At 39.7% G+C, this 12,760-nt stretch overlaps 3 protein-coding genes and 1 pseudogene across 3 annotated transcripts; 3 read left to right on the top strand and 1 right to left on the bottom strand.

The window, feature by feature from the left end:
* Positions 1-228: 228 nt before the first annotated feature.
* Positions 229-4,023, bottom strand: LOC111597456 (probable ATP-dependent RNA helicase DDX20). Its single transcript, XM_023312205.2, has 5 exons — positions 3,719-4,023; positions 2,898-3,664; positions 1,653-2,834; positions 1,500-1,583; positions 229-1,420 (listed from the first exon to the last, which is right to left on the bottom strand). The coding sequence occupies exons 1-5, from the start codon at positions 3,903-3,905 to the stop codon at positions 521-523; spliced, it is 3,120 nt and encodes a 1,039-aa protein (XP_023167973.2). The 5' UTR covers positions 3,906-4,023; the 3' UTR covers positions 229-520.
* A 374-nt stretch (positions 4,024-4,397) lies between these two features.
* Positions 4,398-5,210, top strand: LOC111597459 (nucleoside-triphosphatase THEP1). Its single transcript, XM_023312208.2, has 2 exons — positions 4,398-4,609; positions 4,663-5,210. Exons 1-2 carry the CDS (start codon positions 4,564-4,566, stop codon positions 5,202-5,204), a joined length of 588 nt encoding a protein of 195 aa, XP_023167976.1. The 5' UTR covers positions 4,398-4,563; the 3' UTR covers positions 5,205-5,210.
* Positions 5,211-5,240: 30 nt separating this feature from the next.
* LOC111597458 lies at positions 5,241-6,087 on the top strand. Its single transcript, XM_023312207.2, has one exon. It carries the CDS (start codon positions 5,335-5,337, stop codon positions 5,983-5,985), a length of 651 nt encoding a protein of 216 aa, XP_023167975.1. The 5' UTR covers positions 5,241-5,334; the 3' UTR covers positions 5,986-6,087.
* A 291-nt stretch (positions 6,088-6,378) lies between these two features.
* Positions 6,379-11,399, top strand: LOC111597457 (annotated as a pseudogene).
* The last annotated feature ends 1,361 nt before the right edge of the window (positions 11,400-12,760 follow it).

The raw sequence follows: 12,760 nt of genomic DNA, 5'->3' as shown, positions 1-12,760 counted from the left end.
AAGTTTTACAAATTCATTAATCTTTCAAATATTGGATGCAGATATTTGAATAAACAATAATAAATATTGAATAAAGAAACGCATATTGTTTCATATTTGTTTAAAGAGTAGCAAACTAACTCTTTAAATTACATGCATGCGTCTCGCACTTCATAACATTAAAATTAATTGATTTTAGTTTCCATCATTTTTTCACATTATATTTTTAGAAAAATAAGTATAAAATGATTTTGCAATTCATTTGCAATTTAATTATTGGTGGTTTTACAAGTTTGTTATAACGAAAGATATATTCATGTAATTCTTTAGAATATGATTTACTCCGTTTGTACCGACATTTCATATTATAGCAAGAAATGCTCACTTTAGTAACTAATTTACAAATAGCTGATTCAGCATTTTTTTGGAAAGTATTCCATTTCATTTCAAAAAGAAAATATAATGCCTGAGTTTCTGTAGTTGTCAGACTTTCGAGACTAGGAATCGCGCTTTCATAGCGCTTGAATATGAAAAAAAGTACTTAATTCTGGCTGCGATATGTCGCCATATAATTGCTAACATAGCTAGCAATAAATTGATACTGCATCTGAAATAAATACTGCCAGCGAGCTTGAGCTACGGCAAGCTCATTGCTTATATTCGCAGCGCTTCCCGTATTCTCTTGCTCACTTTCGGTTTCAGTACATATTTCATCGCCATTATCTTCGCTGTCCGCTGTAAGAGTACTCAATGACGCAGTGTCCGTCCGACTAGCGTTGCTCAATTCGTCAGAGTCGTCATCGGCCTCATCATCATCATCATTAGTAGCCTCTTCCTCTCCCTCGTACGCATTCGAATCCAAGGTAATAGAGGAATTTGTTTCATACTGCGAAGTATCAATGCCCGAGGATGCGCTCTCAGCTGATTCCACAAATCCGCTCGATGAATACGGCTCCAGGCTATCAGCGTCCTCACTGTCATTCTCGCTGTTCTCATTGATATCGGGTACCAATACCTCTCGCCGCACATAGGATGACCCTGAATCTGAATTCACAGAGTAAGCATCGCCAGCATTATTATTGGCTCCTCCTCCATTGTCAGGTGGTATATTTAGTTGTTGATTAACATGCACGCTCAGCTTGCTTAATGGCTGTTGTGAGCAAGAACGTCCTTTAATGATATCTATTAGCCTATTATAGTTGTCCAAATTGGGAATATTCGGCAAGCTGCATTTCTTTAACTGCTTTGACTTGCTATGATCCACATAGTACAAGTGGCATATAGAATCGTATATTAGGTCTGTCCATTTGGCAGACCATTGTGCATCAAATTTCCTTCTATTGAGAAGAGTGTAAAAGCCTTTTTTAAGTTGTTGAAAATTATCAAGCTTTTCCAGGAAAACTAAAAGTTTTCGCTCCTTTGAGATTAAAGTCAACTGTCTCTGAAAATGTAAAACAAAAGTTATGTAAAACAAAAAGTTACTAAATTATTCCCTTATATATTCGGATCAATTTTCTCACGTCTATTTGAAATTTTCGAGGTCGTTGACTATGCGCCGCCTGTAACTGGTGCAGTTCTTTTTCATTCGGTTCATCCAGCCATTCCTGAATTAGATAGCTCTTTTTAATATATTTGACAATGTAGAATTCATGGTTAACTTTCAACGAAATTACCTCTGGTTGTCCTTCATCCTCTATGTCACATTCATAGGTGCACTCTTTCACGTTTCGCATATTGCGCCGTTTATGATATAAGTAGATGTGGCGTCGGGCATTGCGCTGTCGTCGCTTTTGCAGTTTTTGCTGGGACAATGCGCGTTGCCAGATGATCCGCAAGTCGCCATCAGAATAGCAACTAGTGTAGGAAGCATCGCTGTCATAATCATTCTCCATACTATCGGAAATAATGCTACTGGCATCATCGACTGTGTTCGATACGCCCTGTGGGTGCAAAGTAGTCGAAGTACTCTCAGTAGGTGCAACGAGGCAATAGGTTTTTGTATTAATTGAATTTGGTGCTGCACCAGGCATTTCTGTCGAAGGTGTTAGTTCTACAAGTTCAATTGTTAATTCTTGAGGTCCTGCAAGTTTCCCACAAACTTCTCCAGTTGCTTTGTGAGCTATGTTGGCATCGTCCAATGCTTGGTATTTTACTTGGTTGTCTATGATGTTTTCCTTATTTTCTTCAATAATTGAATGTCCTTGTGTTTCTTCAACAGTAAATACATTGAGCTTTTTCTCATGCTCATTCAGGAGACTTTTAATCTGAGACTTGACACTGAGCAGATCATCAGTTGACTTTTGTTTAGCCTCAATTGGTTCTTTATCCATATTGTTAATCACATCATTGGTTTTAATTAAGTATTTCTGCGAATCCACAGAGACCGTGTGATTTTGAGCAGTATTTTCATCATTTTCAAAATGCCTATCAGAAATTTCGATTGCATTAAGTACGTTCCCTTCATCGCCAGGTGTCTTCCAGCGCTGTTTAATTCGCTTTAGCTCATTTTCCTCTTGCTCACACGCCTCGGTTTTTAGATAATAGGGAAAATCATATGAAGCGTAATCCCAAAAATTGAAGCCTGCACGACTATCTGTTGGAAATTGCAGCACCGACATACCAGTGCCAGCTTCAGCAATAATACGCTTAAACGATTGACACTGTTGTGGCGAGGAAATAAATGTAATGGCAATGCCCTTGGAGCCAAATCGCCCAGCACGTCCAATGCGATGTAAATAGGTAACCAAATCGTTGGGTGGATCCAAATTAATAACTAAATTCGCATGAGATGAATCAACACCTCGTGCCATCAAATCAGTGGCTACTATTGTGCGCATTTTGAAGTGGCGATAGGCCTAAATACATGGAAAAATATTAGGTAAATAAAGAACTGATTTAAATATTTATGATTGGTGTACCTGGAATGTCACTAAGCGTTCGCTCTGCTTCATAGCTCCAGACATAAGATCACATTCAATACCATTCCGTTGCAAATAATTTCGAAAGGAATCAGCTCGACTCTGCGAGCTAGCGAAAAGTATAGCTTGCTCATAGGAGACTTTGGCAAATATCTTCTGCAACGCTTCCAGCTTAGCCATTATCTCTTGCATACTGTTCGCTTGAGCTGGTAATTCATAGACAAATTGGCGAACGCCTAGCAGTACGGTGGCTCGCTCACTGTTAGAGACTAGCACTGGTTTGTTCATTAATTTGGCTAGACGCTCGTCTAGATCATTCGGATAGGTAGCGCTACATGCAATTATTTGACTACCGGGCTGCAGCGATGCAACAAGCGTTTGCACATCCTTTTGCAAAGAATCAGTACAATACAATTGATCTGCTTCATCCAATACGAGCAGCTTGATTGCCGACGTGTTAAATACGTTGTTCTGTATGAGATGAAGCAGGCGTCCCGGTGTGCCCACTACAATGCGTCCTCGAGCCATACGCATACGATCGCGCTTCACATCAGTGCCGCCAATAAAACTAACACCCAGATAAGCACTTTTGTTACGCATATTGTTCGTCAAGCCGTTAACAGTGTCCTCCACCTGTATGGCCAGCTCACGGGTTGGCACAATTATCAAAGCCTGTGGACTGGGCACCGACTTATCCATCTTTTGCAGTGCGGCCAGCACATAAATCAAAGTTTTTCCAGTTCCACTTTTTGACTGCACCAACAGATCTAAAAAGAGACTTTATTCTTATATTTAAATATAAATTATAATTACAGTATTACCCATTCCAGCAATTGCCATGGGAATTGCGGCTGCTTGAATCTTTGTGGGCGTCAAAAATTTGTGAGCCTGCAGGCATTTTGAAAGGCTTCGACTTAAATTAAGTTGTTCAAAAGAAATTGAGCCTGTGGCCACATCGCTTGTGCGTTGTTCACTATTTTCTAAATCATGCGCCATTGCACACTCCATTTTTGTGCGTGTTGTCGCTAATGTCACGCAACATAAATCAAAATTTTAATGCAAAAATGAAAATTCACGCTGCCAAAAAGCCGCCAAGCAACACACACATTTAACATATGATGTCAATCGTCTAGCCACCACCACACAGGGACGGCTGTAAAGCGATAACGATAGTAGTACCAGTGCTGTGTAATTTTGTCAGTGTTGCTCTATTTGCTTACATAACATATTAAAAGACTAATTCATAATTATGGTATTTTAAGTTAACTACATTTGCTAATTTTTAAAAACCGTATACCAATGGAGTACGCGATATATATCGATATAGTTGGGAACGTCTTATCGAAATATATTTCAGATATTAGACGAATACGCTAGACCCTATGATCCAATATCAATTCGACTAGGTGAACTCAATAATATACTTATGAGTGTTTTATATGCAAAGTTGTTTTTTAAAATGTGCACACAAAGTTTTTAATATATAATATATTTGTGCATAGAATGCTGATAGACCTCAGGTCATGTCATATGTCAAGATAATATAACTTGTAAGCAGAAATCTGATATTTGTATGGTCATTCCATTCGAGAAACTACACAAAACGTTCTAAGTGTGACATTTTAATTTATCGATAAAAGCGATAATTATTAAATCAGTTGAACATATGGAAAGCCACAAAATAACGGCTTTTATTATAACTGGACAACCAGGTAAACGCTGAAATTATAATTGTATGCTTACTAAAATTAAAATGTGTTTATAGGAATCGGGAAGACAACGTTGGTTCGCAAAATATGCAGCAAATTGAGTGAATATTGCACACTGAAGGGATTTTACACTGAAGAGGTCCGAGTGTCTGGCCAGCGAATTGGTTTCGATGTGGTTTCTTTGAGTGGTGCACGTGGAATTTTAGCAAGGGAGAACCCGGGAGATAACATACGTCGGCCCAAGGTGGGCAAATATGCTGTTTTCGTCTCGGATTTGGAGAATATGACATTGCCACTTTTAGAATTTGCATCACCTTCGGCTTCACTTCTCACGCCACAACAGCTGATCATTATTGACGAAATTGGAAAAATGGAATTGTTAAGCAAACGCTTTGAAACTGCCATTAAGAAACTACGTGACCAGAATCAACCCATCTTAGCAACAATACCCTTACAAACACGTCAACCTATTCCGATTGTCGAAGATATTAGAAAAGCGTCCGATTCGATCGTTTTTCATGTAACCAAAAACAATCGGGATACTATGGTCAATGAAATTGTAGGATATATTGTTAAAACGCTGTTTAAAGGAAAGTGACTGCAGGCCAATTGTATGCGAAGATGCAGCGCAGGAGGCGGAAGCAAAGTTATCGTAGTCACTAACTGTCAAAAACAAAATGTGACATTCTGAACAGAATACTTAAGTTTCTACTTAAACGTTTAGTAAAATGTTATCAAAATTTGCATATGTTTGTTTATTTTTGGCTTTAACTTTATTGCACATCTGTGCACATTTGAAGCCCACCATTGAGGCCCATGCGAGCATTAAGACAATCAATTTACGGCTCTCACGTAAACTGAACCTCTATTTGGGCTATGAGTATCATCATACAATGCTTTGGCAAGCAGTCATGAATTCTGCTCTGCTCGTAATTGGGATCTGGCTTTGTCAACGAGAGGTCGATAGAAAAAAAGAACGTACTTTTGACGAGGAGCTTAAGCTGGACCGTCCCCATCTAATCTCTGCAGCAACCGAGGTAAAATTGAACTGGTTGCGCAGCAGAGTCAAGCCTCCGTCTAAGTGGGACCTATTGCCGAAACGCATATTTGCCTGGTTTAGTGTGCCGTGGCTGTCGACCTTCGTAATGAATGAATTTTGCAATTATGCTCAACTTAATCTGGTAATGCAACACTTTTGCACCTCGGCGCCGGAAGTTCTTCTACTTCATGTTCGTGTCCAGCTGCTCTATCTGCAGCATCTGGTCTGCAGCATTGTTGGGCGAAACTTGCTGCAATTCACTGGAGCTTTTGCGTCTCTTACTGATTCCCATATGAACTACATTAAATACGAGACGAATCTGTTTGTTAAAGACGAGTAAATGGGAGCTCCAAATTGATGAGTTTGCCAAATCAAAATTTAATGTACGGCACCTATTCACGTTAGCTTAAGTAATAAATGCGCATACTTAAAATTAAACAATCTTTATGAACTTTATTGTTAACTCTATGCTGGTGGGCAAGTAATGTGGCCAAATGTTGCTGTCACCAAGAAAACGTATTTGTTCTTTGTCAGCCTGAAAAAGATTTCTCAACATTTTGAGAATTATTTTATCATAGGCCGAAGGCTCCCCATAATCCTCAAATACCTTTTAATATTTATGGACAACAGCAGATGATGTGTTAAAGGCCATATAGTATAATAATATAATAGTAGTCTAGTTTCCTATTCCCATTTATTTTCTAGACATAGCAACCTTGACAAATAACTTAGTTCAATGTCACTTGAAATATTTGAAAACCTTTCGCACACAAATTATCAAGACTAAACAATTCGAAACGCAGGTTTGATGCTGGCAATCACACTTTTCCGTAAATAATTCTGTTACGGATACGTTGAAGGTTCACGCAACTAGTTACAAAGGAATATCCACATTAATACCGTGACCTTCCATTAAAAGCGCACACTATAAGGAATTTACTATTAGACATTAACAGGTGAGTTTGAAAATCCGAGAATTATTTTCCTGTGTAGATGATATAATCATCCATACCATTAGCACTATTCATATACGACTGACCAATAGTGTATTCATAGAATGTAGCGCGAAAGTGACTGAAAAAGTAAAGGGAATATTTGTATGTCCGTAAAATCTATATTTTCCACAGTTTATTAGCTATTAGCGACAAATCTACCTTTCTACTGTACCCTAAACCCATTGAAAACAGGGCATAATGGGTTTCTTGAAATGCATGCAACAGGCGGAAGGAGGTGTGGCAGACCCCATAAAGTATATCAAGATCAGAAGTTGAGTTGATTTAGCTCCGTCTGTCCGTCCGTCTGTCAGTCTGTCCGTCCGTAAGCCCGTTCGTATGTTTGAACGCAACGGTCTTAAAACCTAAAAGAGCTAGAAACTGTAGTAGATCTGTCTGGGCACGCGCATATAAATTTTATTTCCAACAATTACTGTTTCATTTTAATTCTTATCCATTAAAACATGATCATTTTAAGTTCAGTTGAAATTAGGGCCAATACGTGAAGAAGTTTGCATGTCTATTATCAGCTGCTACTTAACTCCAAATTTGAAACTCCTTGCATAATCAGTGCAGTGGCGTTGTTGGTAAAGGCGACGCTCGTATGCTCGTAAAGGTCCGCAAGGGAGGAGACATTTTTTATTGATTTTATACCCTGATCCCATTGAAAATGGGAAATCAGGGTATAATGGTTTTGTGTAAATGTATGTAACAGGTAGAAGGAGGCGTGGCAGACCACATAAAGTATATCTATTTTTGATCAGGACGACAAGCCGAGTCGATTGAGCCGTTTTGTCTGTCCGTTTGTCTGTTTGTTTGTCTGTTTGTTTGTCTGTCCGTCCGTCCGTATGTGTGAACGCGTCGATCTCAGCTTAAATAAGAGCTAGAGACTTGAATTTTGTTGTAGATCCGTGTATAGCACGTGCATATCGAGCTTATTTCAAATGTTCGGTAACTATTCGCATTTTATTGTTATCGAATAAAAACATTATTGAAATGAAGAGTAATAAATTATATCTCGGACGTCTCAAGATAGTCTCCGAATTTTGTATTTAGTTTTATGTATATTTTATGCAATTAGATTTTGGATACCGGCTCCAAATTCCCCCAAATTCTTAGAATTTAAGTTTAGTTGGAACTGGGGCCATTATGTGAAGACGTTTGCATCTCAACCAAGCCAATAGAATATGTAGATATGCTGAAAATTTCATTAAAATCCATTAAGTAGAACAGAAGTTATTAAACAAAACGTTTGGCCAATTTGCAAAAGCACATGTCAGCAACGCCTCGCTCACGCATTTTTCCTATGCGTGTGCACACATACATTCAAATGCGTGTATTCTTTTCTATTCGAAGAATCGAAATTGCGATTGAATTGTGCTGAATTATTAGCCGCTACTTAACTCAAAATTTGCAACTGCTTGAGTAAGCAGTGCAGTGGCTGCGTTGTTAAAGGCGGCGCTCCTCGCGGCGACGACAGTTTTTATTGATTTATTATTTTTTTTTTAAATTATGAAGTAGCGTAAAAAGTGGGGGTGCAAATCTTTTTGTGGTAATGCCAGTTTTTATTTTTATTTTTTAATACTCGATACAAACTACGGAAAATATTAAAAAACGCAGATAGGACGGGGATCAGTTTAACTCCTAGTCGGACACCCCGACTAGAGATGCGTGTTGCGTAGGAGGAGAATCTGGGTCGGTTTTTTTTTTTCGATTTAATGCTCGATACAAGCTATGGAGTATATTCAAAAACGAGAGTAGGACTGGGTTTAGGATATTTCCTAGTCGGGCATCTCGACTAGTGCTTCCTTTTTTTTTTTGTTTTAATAAGGAGGGGGTGTTGGTGGAGCTGATGCGTCCTGTGTATCCGAATGTCAGTTTTTCTTTGTTATGCTGAATATAAGCTATGTAAAATATTTGTCAGCAGATCGGACGGGTTCACAGATCTCCTACTCGGGCACCTCCGACTAGATTTTTTACTTTTGTTTTTAATGAAGTAGCGGTGTAGGTAGAATTGATGCGTATCGTTTAGCAGAAGTTGTTTCGAGTCCTGGTGACCCAATGTCAAAGTCTCTTCTTCTTTTTTTACGCGAGATATAACCAATGGAAAATATTAAAAACAGAGATTAGTCGGGGTTTAGGGTAATTTGGGCACCCCCGACTATCATTTTTTTACTTGTTATACTTGAAGCCATTGAAAATGGGCACGCATGAAATAATGGTTTGGGGACAATAGATGTAACAGGCAGAACGAGGCGTGAAAGACCCCATAGTGATGAGGACAACGAGCTGACTCGATCTTCTCATGTTTGTCTGTCCGTCCGTATGAACGCACAGATCTCGTAAGCTACAAAAGCTGGAGACTTGGCACTTAAATGTATACTTGTGTACAGCATAAGCAGTCATCCCATTTCCTTATTGTGGATTCCAGCCTGTACTAGTTTCTAAACTTAGCATACTGCACAACTATAAACTACTTACAAGTACTTTTCCTAATCTGATTAGGAAGGTCCATCTAGAAGAAAAGTTAATCAACAATTATACGCCACACACGTCTGTCCTGTTCAGAGTCGGACACTCTCGGCGACGTCACTGTTACTTCCTTTATTTATATACCAGTTTTAGTCTGCCTGTCTGTAACTCAAATATTGATGTTAACAAAACTGTTGAAAGAAAAGCAACCGTAGAAGTTTCGAAGCTTGCCCTAGTTGAAAATTTGATATTTATTGTTTATCGTAGCAAGCCTTGCGTATTTTTAGCATCCTATATACTTTTAATAATTATATTTTTCATTTACTTTTCAGTAGCACACAAAGTTAGATCTTTTGTTCTGTATGTTCCGGTAGTCCTTAGTTTGTTTTTTACGTGTAAATCAGTGCTCCAGTAAATTTTTATTTTCGAATTTTCGTCATTTTACAAAAAGTATTTCTGCATTCGTGAAGTGTGATATAAAATATTTTTTGTGAACGCGGAAACAATCCAAAAAGTAATAATTTTTGAAAACACACTTATCAAACAAAATATTACGATGCTTCCATTTCGTGGACAACTCAGAATGCTGAGCGCACCGTCGATGACTAGAGTCCTGAGGCAAATCATTCCAAGATGCCTAGCTCGGTCTGGATTCTTCCGCTTCGCTTCCTGCGAAGCTAACAAGCAAGGAGGCAAGGGCATTGTTGTAGGACTCTATGAAAAGGAAAGCGGTAAGGGACCAAGACTCACTCCTGCAGGAGAGAAATTCGATGATCGCGTCCAGGGCAAGTTGTCCGAACTAATATGTGAAACAAAAATAACGGGACGATTGGGACGCGGTAAAGTTTTCAACAATGTGGACGCAGATTTTCGGTCCATTTGTATTGTGGGACTTGGGCTGGAAGGCATAGCTTTCAATGAGCTAGAAATGCTGGACGAAGGAATGGAAAATGTTCGCGTTGCCGCTGGTATCGGCGCCCATTCACTACAGACAATGAAGTGCATAGAAGTACACGTGGATAACATGGACTATCCAGAACAGGCAGCCGAAGGTGCTGCCCTTGCGATTTGGCGATATGATGAGAACCTATCTAAGAAATACCGGAAACTTGTTCCCAAACTGGAGCTGCACGGCTCACCTGATATGGACTCGTGGACACGTGGTCTTTTCAAGGCAGAGGCACAGAATCTGGCTAGACGTTTGTCCGATGCTCCGGCGAACTGTATGACGCCGACTATCTTTGCGCAGGCCGCTGTGGATGCTCTATGTCCATGTGGCATCACAGTCGAAGTAAGGACTATGGAGTGGATTGAGCAGCAGCGTCTAAACTCATTCCTGATGGTAGCTAAAGGTTCGTGTGAACCACCCGTTCTTCTCGAGATTGCCTATTGTGGTACCGCACCAGAGGACAAGCCTATCCTTCTCGTGGGCCAAGGTATAACTTTTAATTCAGGTGGCATCAATCTTCGAGACTGCAAGGGTATGGACGAATGCCGCGGAGATATGGCAGGCGCTGCTGTCATCTTGGCATCCATGCGAGCAGCCGCTGCGCTATCGCTGCCAATCAACATTACGGCCATCCTGCCTCTGTGTGAGAACCTTCCTTCTGGCATGTCATGCAAGCCTGGAGATGTGGTTACCTTACTCAATGCGAAATCAATGGCCGTAAGAAATGTGAGCCGAACTGGAGTCGTTGTTATAGCCGATCCCATGTTATATGGTCAAATTACATACAAGCCAAGACTTGTGGTCGATGTCGGTTCCATGTGTTCTGGAATTAAAAAAGCTGTAGGCGGCGGGGCCACGGGTATTTGGTCTAACTCGCATTATATTTGGAAGCAATTCCAAAGAGCCGGCTCACTAACTGGTGATCGATTGTGGCGTTTCCCACTGTGGAGATTCTATAGGAATCGCGTAGCTGAGTGCTTGAGCTACGATTTGATGAATGATGGCTGTGGTGAGGCCTCATCGTGTTTGGCAGCTGCCGTTCTACATGAACTCGTACCTTGCAGTGACTGGGCGCACTTGGATACATTTGGTACTGGGCTACTGAGCAAGTATGGCATCGTTCCTTACTTGGCTGCCGGACGCATGACTGGACGGCCGACTCGCACACTAGTCCAGTTTCTCTACCAAATGGCCTGCCCCGAGCAGTCCAAATAGTTTTTCATTTACAATGTTTCAACTTGGATTGGGTTGCAGCTTACCGCAGACCGTCCAATAGGGAGCTAAATTCCCAACATAAGGTACAGAAAAAAATTCTTCGATTACGTTTAACACATAAAAAAATACGTAAGACATTCTTGCAAAGGGTATCGCTACTTCTCAAGTAGTGTTACACCGGAGACAAGTTTGTTTTTAAACTTCAGACAAGTTTTAAAGTTCGTCCGCGATACGATTTTACCCTTACAACACTGTACTGCTCGTACATATTTTGGGACACCAGAGCTTACAAATTAATTGTGAGCAAAATTTAACTGTAAAACAAAAATTATACTAATTTAAAAGTAAAATAAAATTAATTGTTAACGTTTCTGTGAACCACATGTTTTTCATTTACCAACAATAACCTTCAAATTAGATCGGCTAGTGCCACAAACAGGTAAGGTGCTGTCACAACTTTTCCTGTACTTGATTGAAAATATGGGATGTGGCAGCTTTGAATATATCAAAGCTGAGTCTGAAAGCTTGGCACGTCATCGGGACGCTGTTTGAAACCCAATCTGGTCACGTATCGGTGTGAAGTTGACAGCTAGCAGTAAATTGAAAGATGTAGATTACCTTCTATAAATTCAATTTGGCAGGGGTCGAACGGTCAGTAGTAGTTGACTGATACTTTTGGAATCAGAGCTAATCTATATAAATCATACAGCCCTTAACAGCCTTTTGTTGTCCATTAAAAAGGCAATTTATCATAACGAAAAATTTTATATTAATTTACTTTAGCAGTCGAGCAAAAGGGCACATCATTATTGACAAAAGTTTAGAGAGAGAGCAAAAACTATTTTTTTTCCTTTATATAAGTTTTATTTAATAACTCGTAAATTTATTTATTTTGAAACTCCACTGGCAGATGTTATACTCTTTTCATATGCAATGTAAAGCTGTCTAGTAACTTACCAAGGGCTTAGTTGGTTATGCTGTGGCTCTTGGCCATAAGACCTGACTACAAGACGAGGGAGGCCATTGCAATGCTTTGTCTTTCATAGCATATAAGAGGAGCAGCTTATGTTGCTGCTTAGTTTTCAGATACCTTTTCACGGCTCGCACTCTAGTCTGCTGTTAATGCTGTTCAATTATATGTATGATACTTAATGGGGCCCATCTGTCACACATAATTGTTTGCATATAATCAATAATCTTTTTATTATTGGGCACTAACAGGACACTGCTTGAGTGTGCAGCCTGTTCTGTCTATCCACAGACATTTGGCATTTTGTTCATAATTATTTTTATGAATGCGTTTGGCTTATTTAAGCTTACCCAATTTAAATTTAGGTCTAGTCTTTCGCATGAGCACGACCTCGTGCTCGTCCTTGTGCAGGTGGCAAGTGGCAAGTGGTGCTGGCACTGAAACTTATTTCGTTGCCTGTCAAGCTTTTAATGATAAAGTGTGCCCTCTTAATCCTGCTTTCCGGCGACACTATGGC

This window comes from Drosophila hydei, unplaced genomic scaffold, assembly GCF_003285905.1.
Source record: "Drosophila hydei strain 15085-1641.00,03,60 unplaced genomic scaffold, DhydRS2 tig00000001-arrow-pilon, whole genome shotgun sequence".
Classification (NCBI taxonomy): Eukaryota; Metazoa; Arthropoda; class Insecta; order Diptera; family Drosophilidae; genus Drosophila; species Drosophila hydei.
The sequence above is the reverse complement of the archived record's forward strand: the minus strand, read 5'-3'. Positions and strand labels throughout refer to the sequence as shown.